This window comes from Prenolepis imparis, unplaced genomic scaffold (genome assembly GCF_030444845.1).
Source record: "Prenolepis imparis isolate NDT839.2.m4 unplaced genomic scaffold, iyPreImpa1.0 SCAF_8, whole genome shotgun sequence".
NCBI classification, from domain to species: domain Eukaryota; kingdom Metazoa; phylum Arthropoda; class Insecta; order Hymenoptera; family Formicidae; genus Prenolepis; species Prenolepis imparis.
Genome location: NW_028141166.1, coordinates 17352816 through 17361725, shown reverse-complemented (window position 1 = coordinate 17361725; position 8910 = coordinate 17352816). Strand labels below are relative to the sequence as shown.

General features: G+C 35.0%; 1 protein-coding gene across 2 annotated transcripts; it reads right to left on the bottom strand.

Annotated features, from left to right (window-relative positions):
* Positions 1–132: 132 nt before the first annotated feature.
* LOC145939428 (neprilysin-1) lies at positions 133–8486 on the bottom strand. Of its 2 annotated transcripts, none has more exons than XM_083043735.1 (13): positions 8104–8486; positions 6351–6738; positions 5904–6132; positions 5726–5764; positions 4526–4771; positions 3967–4175; positions 3233–3412; positions 2860–3071; positions 2348–2564; positions 2086–2268; positions 1634–1796; positions 1065–1381; positions 133–872 (listed from the first exon to the last, which is right to left on the bottom strand). In XM_083043735.1, the coding sequence occupies exons 2-13, from the start codon at positions 6471–6473 to the stop codon at positions 600–602; spliced, it is 2391 nt and encodes a 796-aa protein (XP_082899861.1). In that variant the 5' UTR covers positions 6474–6738; positions 8104–8486; the 3' UTR covers positions 133–599. The 2 variants fall into 2 exon arrangements, with proteins under 2 accessions (XP_082899861.1, XP_082899862.1); XM_083043736.1 differs by having other exon boundaries at positions 8109–8486.
* Between the last annotated feature and the right edge of the window lie 424 nt (positions 8487–8910).

Here is an 8910-nt window from a genome sequence, read left to right as displayed (position 1 = left end):
TGTGTCGTAGCGACTCGAATGATTTTTGAGTTCAAACATAGCTTATAAACGAAATTTATATATATATTTTTTTTTTAGATGATTCAAGCAAGCAAACATTGAGCATACATGTACGAACAATGAAAGAATCAGTTGTCAATCGTACATTATCTTTTATTTCGTTTCGCTTATTACACAAAAACAAGCAGTATCGTGCTACGCAAGGGTGATAAAGGAATCCGCGGATCCTTAGAATTTTCGGGCATGATACGTTTATAATTTATGATTTTTGCCACATATCTGTCACGCATTTAGCGTTAGGTGAAGAGTCGGAAGAATATAAAGTTCCCTCAAGTGCAAATCTAATTTTTTTTTATTCTTTTAAAATATATTTCAACGCATTCTGTCTGATGTTAATATCTCATTGGATTCATACAAGATGTATGTACAAAGATAATGATTGAATTTAACGTTCTTTAACGCTAAATGCGCGGTCAGAGGACGCGGGCTCTCTCAGGTCCCGTGAGTGGCTCGGAATTTTTAGCTTCTACGATCCTCTTCTCCTTGTGCAATTATACATCGAGGTGATATATTTCATATATCACCGGAACGAGCGCGAGCTACCAAACACTGCATTTCTTCTTGGGATTCATCGGCGAACCTGGCGGGCAATTGAAAGCGTTGGCAAAGTCCTCGCTGTTTGACAAGGGACCCAGCACCCGTACCGGTCCAGGCGAATGCACGCTGCTGCGGATCTTCGTGAGAGCGTCCTCCGGCCTCATGGAACCACACCAGATCTGCGCGTAATTGAGGAAGAATAACTGATCGTGCGTGAGATTCACTCCCGGCAGCAACGGTTCTTCGCCATGGATAGAGACCCACTTCTTGTAAGCCTAATAATATTTGATGAAGAGAAATTATCATCAACTCCCCGTATAAGTGTGTTTCATATATCTAAATTTAAAAAACCTACGTGTATTCTTCAAATTGGTTTTTTTTCAAAATGTATATAATTATCTTGTCTCTTAAATAATTTTCAGAAATTTAGTATGTTTGCTTTGTACATAACATGTTTCTATCATTACCCTGAAAGACTGCTTGAGACCGCCGTTGTCGGCGATATTTTCCCCTTGAGTCATTCTACCATTGATGTATAGATTCACTTCTTGCAACTTGTATTTAGAATACTGGTCCACGATGCATTGCGCCCTTTCGCGAAACGCCCTGACAGTGGCATTGTTCCACCACTGCATCATATTGCCGTCCTTGTCGAACTGACGACCCTTGTCGTCAAAGCCATGAGTAATCTCGTGACCGATCACTACCCCAATTCCGCCATAATTTAAGGACTTGGGGAAGTGCTGAGAGTAAAAAAGCGGCTGTAGAATCCCCGCAGGGAATACTGTAATAATACCAAATACAAAATTATTAATGCTTAATGTTTATTTATCAATGCGATTATGATTAAAGCATCATTATCCTAATGAGATCTTTACATTTTTTTTATATTTAAGTCTTGTAGATTTTTAAACTATAAATCACAAAGTGATTTTATATGCATTGAGATTTTTAGATACTTGAAACTTGTCAAATTGTTAAATTATGACGATAATTAGGATAATGCGATGGTTAGTAGCTAATACACGCGACTGACCTATATCATTTTTGTTGGGATTGTAGAAAGCATTCACCACAGCTGGCTCAGTCGACCACTTATTCTTGTCGACCGGTTTCCGTAGCTTTTGCAAATTATGATAAGCGTCGTATTTGAGCACGGCAAAGATGTTCTCCAGAAAACGATTTTCTGTTATGTTTAGCTGAAATTAAATTAGAAATATAAGAGAAAATAAAAAATAAATAAAGAACGAGGAAAAATTGAAAATATATTACTAGATCGTTTCAAGTTTATTATGTAACGGCATAATAAAACTCAACATTTAAATTATTTATGTTCTCGTACATTTCAGATTATCAAAAAAGATATTTTAATAATTTTTTTTCTCTGATAATTTTCCTAAGATATAAATAGATCATGAGTGTAGAATAATTTATATATAAATGAAATATATAATATTGTACGATTATCGTAAAATATGAGGTTCTTACCATCACGTATTCCACAGAGAGTTCGACTGGATCTTTCAAAAATTCCGGATATCCGATTCGCTCGTTCATCGAGTCGGCCTTTTTCTTCGCCACCGTCCGAGTCTCGTCGTTCATCCAATGATTTTCGGTCAGCAATTCATTAAAAGCCTCGCGAATCGTCCGAATCATCTCTAGAGCGGTCTCCTGAAAAACAGAGACGACATTCCAATTCATATAAAGCGAGAAGATATCAATGTTGGTCATTTTAGAATAGAGGACTTGCCTTGCTCTCGTGATTAAAATTGTCGCGTATAAAAAGAGCCCCTACTGCCATTCCGAGTTTTTTGTTGGTCCACTCGACGCATTGCGACCATCTATTCCTTTCGCTGAGAATGCCCAGCAGAATTTTACGGAATTCGATCCGCTTCTGCTGATACTCATTGATCATGTGAGGCATAATTGACATGACGAGCCGCCACAGAATATAGTTGTGTAAAGTCCTACGAAATATATTTTCGATTAAAAATTCAAAGATTCGCGAAATCCAAGAATTTCAAGCTCAATTAAAATTTTATCGAAGAATTATTCTAGCAATAGTTTTAATATCTCTACGATTTTACAGAGAATGGAAACTTGAAGAGTTTCACGAATAGAAAACTCGGAAAGAATTTAAGAAAATAAAGAATCCAAGGATTAACAAATTTTTAATTTGCCGGAATTTAAAGAATTAAAATTAGAAAATTAGAGGAAAGAAATTCTGTTGAAAGAATTATATTTGAATGCTTATATCTTTACCTGCGATCCGTCTTCGAGATGATGCGGCCCATCTGCACGAAATATGGCATTGCATATGTCACGACCGGTTCGTCTTCGTCAATTGGCACGCTGATGAATTCGCGCAAATAAACGAGCCACTGCAGCTGCGGTACTTCTCGCTGCAATTCTCGCAATGTTAATTTCCGATAAATCGCAGAAGTGTCATGTCTATCCGCTTCCGGTAATGAAATCTAAAATCACACACAAGACCACTGTATTATATTATAATTTACATAGTACGTCGCAAAATTGTTTGAACACACATTTATTTTAATTAAGAAATTAAATGTATTTCTTAATTATTGTTTTGAAAACTATATAAAATTGCGATGAGCATAGAAAGAGGACATACCTTGGCAAGCTGTTTCTCTAATGAGATCACTTGATCAAACTCTGCGGCCGCCGAAGAAGGGTTCGCTCCAAGCAAGATAGCGACGTTCGTCATGTACTTATGATAAGCCTCCAATTCGGCTGCGCTGCTCGCCTTCAAATAATAATCTCTGCTAGGCAATGCCAACTGCATCTGGTCGAACTGCGTAAACGAATGAAAATATTGTTGTTATATTTCCTCAGTGTCCAGAAACTAGACTTTCTTCCCCGGAAACATTGATTTTGATCCGCAATTTGTCGTTTGTCGATCGATTGGGTCAGAAAATTTCTTAGAAATAAATTTAAAAATAGTAGGAAATGATTATTAATATAGAATAAAGCAAAAAAAAATTTTTTTGTCAAAAGCAATACCGATTTTAATATACTGGCGTGAAAACTTCTGTAAGATAGTACGAGAGACGTGCAGATATGATCTAGATTTCTTTCTTTAAATCGTACCTAAGCTATTCCCGTAAGTTTCATAAGGCAATTAGTTATTGAGTGTTCAATTATAATCATTCTTTCAACGATACGTATTCCTCGAAGAAGAGAGATTACATAAATAAATGATACATGATTTTATATTATTAAATATTATTTGATAATTTTGAAATAAATAAAGTCTCCAGATGAGATTTGAACGACTCCCGTATGTTTTACAACGTGTTGACGTGTTGTATAGCCGTCGACTGACGGGGCCTTACTTTGCCGGCGCACCTGGAGGATGTTGGCAGAGGAATTCTTATCGTCTGGACCGACCCATTGTTCCAGCAGCACGTTCTCGTTGTACTCGCCGCGTAGACGACCTAGAAGGACTTCCAGCGAATAAAGCGGCGGTTTCCAAAACGCTCCCACCACTGCCGGCCAGCCACCGAGACGTTCCAGGATCTTCTTCAACGGGGCATCCCCGATCTCTCGTATGCGAGCTGCGTTTTTATATCATTTCGTTTTTGTAAGATATGCAAGACACATTTCTTTTATACATACAATTTATACTGTTAGCTTACATACAATTTTGCCTAAAGTTATGTCAATATAAAACACGAATGATTCTCGGAAATTTATTTTCAGGTTCTATAATCTCTAAATTTTTTAGAAACTTAACTTAAAAAAAAATGTTAGGTATGTTTTAGATATTTTGATTCAGATATCCCTTCTGAACAAAAATCTTCAAAGACAGAGAGAACTAAATTCTACAAAGATTCTACAATGAAGAAGAAAGGGAGATCTCGATAATTTTTTTCGAAGGAGCATTCTGTATATCATTTATACCCACGGATGTCCATACACGACCTGTAGAACATCTTCGCTTTGAGAGTTGCGTTATTGTCGTCCGCGTTAGGCGGCTCTTCGAGTAGGCGCTTCAGGATCACCTGCAGCTGATCGGCCAATACCTCGAAGGTGCTGATGGAGCTTCGGTCCTCCGGTATCACGTGCAATCGATTCCACGTGCCGCAGGCATATTGAAAGAAGTCTACGCAAGGCGCCGCGGTACTATCCATCGCCGTTAATAAACTCGCCGCTACATTGTCAATGAAACCCCTCTTGTTTTATTCTCGCTCGATCTTTGGTTGAATTATGACAGGCGTCAAAACTACTGAAGTCTATACATACATATTGAAATGACGAGGGAGATAACTCCAAACGTCGCCTAGTTCTTTCAGAGAGCACAACACAATCCAAGAGAGTTTATTTTATATTCTATAATGGAAAATATATGTTTATAGTTTTATAATGAATGCTGACTAAACTTTTCATGAAGTTTGCATAGAGCTTTCAGTGCATATGTATTTAAAGAACAAAGCTACCCCCCTGTTTTCCTCTCTTTTTCAACTCGTTTTTTTTTTTTATGCGAGAATGATATGAAAGAACGCATTATGTTATGTATAGACTTCAATGATCAAAACCGATAATTATTCATCAGGAATATTAAATAAAATTATTATTAAAATTATTACAAAATTATTAAAATAAGATTTGGCTTGTTTAAGAAAAAAATCTAAGTTTATAAAGTCTAAAATATTCGCAATTTTGTCAGTCATGATTGATCTGCATAACATAATTTATAATAATAATTGAATCTGGATGAAGTGTATTATAAAATGTATTTAGTCCTGATGATTGTCAAATGGTATTTAATCTATATATTGGCTTATAATTATTTGTGTTTCTTCGTTTAATTATTATTTCAATTTATTATTTTAAATTATATCATATTGTTTAAAAATAACGTAAAAAAATAATCAACATATTATTATTAATAAAATTGGAACGATCAATCATTGAAGTAGTTGCTGCCTTGGATAACTTAAATATCTGAGGAATAATTTTATGAAAAAATACACTTTAAATCAAATTTAAAATTTTGTGTTTCTTAAGTTATGACATTTGTTGCGAATTAAGATTTAATATACGAGTATATGATTAAAAGGAGTAAAAGTAATTTAAAAAATATAAATAAATTAAAAGAATGTACCTGTTCGGACGCATTCTTCCGTCATACAAACGTTCGGCTCTGAAAATAGAAATATACGATAGAGATATAATCAGAATTTAAGATATTCTCTTATACTTTTACATCGTTATTTAATCTTTTTAGATTTTAATATTCTTTAGATTTTATTCAAATATAGCTGATAAAGGATAAAACTTACGAGGCTCTCGGACGCATTCGCGACTGGTGTTTAACGCCAGCAGTAAAAGTATGAACAGGCAAATTGCCAGCAGAATGATGGCCAGCACACCGAGCAAACGTTGTCTACTCGCTGCCCCTCTTCGTCTTCGTGTAATTGAGGTAGCACGTGTTATACCGATTGGCCTTTGCGGCTTGACCGGATGTTGAAGAACGGACGTGGTAGTACCGCCACGTGGACCATAAGTCACCTACATAAAATAATCAATTAACATAAAGCATGCAATCTACATTTTAAATATCTCATATACAAGAAAAAGTTAAATTGCTGAAGAGATTTGCAAAGTTATCATCAAGAAGGATCGCTCTGATCACAGATACAAATAAAAACGATTCAAAGACGCGATGTCAAGGGATGTTGGATTCTTGGGGAGCATCTTAATTATCGAGATGACGTCTACATATATACCTGAAGAGGATTCGCAGTGGGAGCACCGTCCTGACCAATCGATCCCGATCCCGACAGATCAGCCGGCTGTTCGGCGACGACGGTGGTGGTTCGTAGATATCCGTTGTTTCTTTCGGACTTCATCCTCGCCTCGCTGAACCTTCAAAAACTCCGCAGGATATGTAGAACGGACGTTCTTCTTTCGCCTGTATGCGTCCTCAGGTTACGATGGGAACGGCGCGGATATCCCGCGGTCCTTCGCGAACGCCTTCGAGATCCGGGGTGCGTTCGCGCGCTCGCAAACTTGCCATTGCCGGTCAATCATCATCCCTCGAAGCGGATTTGTATAGGAAGAGCGAGAGCTCTTTCAATCGATCATCGTATGTAATAGTCTAATTCTATAATCTAACTAGAAGAACGCAAATTTTTTGCTTCTTAGAAAAAAATTACATGTTTACACAGTGTGGCACTTACGATACCTATAATTAACGAAGCAGTAGCTTCAAGATATGATCTCGGATATAAATAATTAATAAAAGCCATCATGAAAAAGCTCTATTAATTGATATTCATAATTTATGATTATATATCTAATGATATAAGAGAGTAAATTGATATCATGAAACATATGTTTCTAATATAAATTTTCACTATGTATACTTTTCTTCTACATCATAGCACAATTAAATGATAATTATACAGATCTATTGAAAACTATTACGAAAATTCAAAGAAAAGTCATTAGCTTTATTTAAAAATTTTTAATGATTTGAAGAAACCTTATTAAAGAAACAAGATATGAAAAAACAATTTTTGTATAATACATTTCTTATGCAACGTATTTTAGAAGTTATTCGACTCTTTGAAATTTCGTCTATATTTCCATTCATAAAAAAAATTAATCATATCATGTAACGTCATATCTTTCTTTCAACCAAATAATTTTTACATATATCAGTTTTGCGAAATAACTTTTACGGACAATTTTTTTATATCTTTCATTGTTTACGAAATAATCCCACGTGTCCACTTGAATGAGACGTGTTAAATCATATCTATTTTATATGAAGCTTTTAAATTTATATATAAATTTCTCTTCTCTTCGTGCAGTATATATATATATATATATATATATATATATATATATATATATACAAATTTTTCGATATAAATTTAAAAATAACAAAGTATTATATTGCAAGCATATACATAATAAAACTGTAAAACCCAATGTTTTCTCTTCTATTTTTAATTATCAACATTGAACTTGATAATTTTGTTATGAGTAAAAGATCTATTAAAATATAGATTAACTGAAGAAGAAAATTTCACTAGCTAATTATACATCAGAAACTCGATATTCCCAATAACTTGTAAACTTCCATCGCTTATAATTTAAAAGCTATTTCAACTTTGATATTGAAATAACTATCAGTTTTCTGGGTTTTTTTTTCACATATTGAATTAACATATTAAAAATCGATTCATTTCTGTAATGTAATGTATTAAAAAATGACTCTCTATATATATATATATGTATGTATCAGTTATTCCAAAGAATTATGTAAACTATATAATATTATAGAAACAAATATATATATATACATATAAAATTTTCACATATTATAGAGAAAAAAAAGATATTTCTAATTAAATTAATTTTGATAAGTTTTGAGAAAGAGATACATCACATGCTTCTAAAGATTTTTGGATACGATGACAATATATATAGACTCTCATTACACGAGACTCGTATTTATCGATAATGGTGTACCTTACATAATTAGCGATCGGTTTATTACGAGAATTATCGTATCGGGACACTTTCGACACAATTCATTCACTGCGACGAACAAGGAACGATCCCATTTCCCATTAAAACGATTAAACAGGGCGACAGGACGAGTTCACGTTCGCAGCTTGTGTACAGAAGCAACAAGCGTCCTGCGAAAAACTGTCGGGGATGTCGATCGAAGCCTCCGGTGGCGGCGCGAAACCGATGAGAAGACGCGAGAGAGGGTGCGTCGAGAGGGGCAGGTGTGTCGCCATCGAAGGTACGGGGATGTTGTCGAGGTCGGGGGGAAAAAAAAAGGACCGGTCGATGCTGCAATGCAGCGGTGGTCTCGGATCCTACGACGCGCAACGGCAACGTCTCGAAGCTGCTTGCTTTGATGCAAGAAGGGGATGAGGGATGAGGGATGATGCAGTGACAATAGAATTTGTCCGAGGATGTATAAGGATTCCTGCAAGAATTAAATATCAGATACAATTAAAATCTGTCGAGAGTGCAAAGGACCTTGCAAAGTCTTTTATTATCAGTCTTTTTCCTGAAGATGAGAAAATTGATGCAAGAAATATGACAAATTTGATGAAAGATGCGTTGCAATGAGATAATTCTAACATAAGTAACATAATATAAATTTAATATAAAATAAGAATTTTCTGATATAAATCTATAATCTGCTAATAGAATGATTTTTTCATGTCGTCTTTCAACTTTTTATAGAAAAAATATTTAGAAAAGAGCTGTGTCATCAGAAATCATTTCAAACAATCGATTATATCGATAGCTTATTTCTTG

Bases quoted from the DNA above. Each gene is read 5' to 3' on its own strand.
- LOC145939428 (XM_083043735.1), bottom strand. From the start codon at position 6,473: ATGAAGTCCGAAAGAAACAACGGATATCTACGAACCACCACCGTCGTC. The intron at 5,765-5,903 runs GTAAGTTTTATC...TTCTATTTTCAG, and splicing joins CGAATGCGTCCGAGAGCCTC to AGCCGAACGTTTGTATGACG. The intron at 3,072-3,232 runs GTATGTCCTCTT...GTGTGATTTTAG, and splicing joins TAGAGAAACAGCTTGCCAAG to ATTTCATTACCGGAAGCGGA.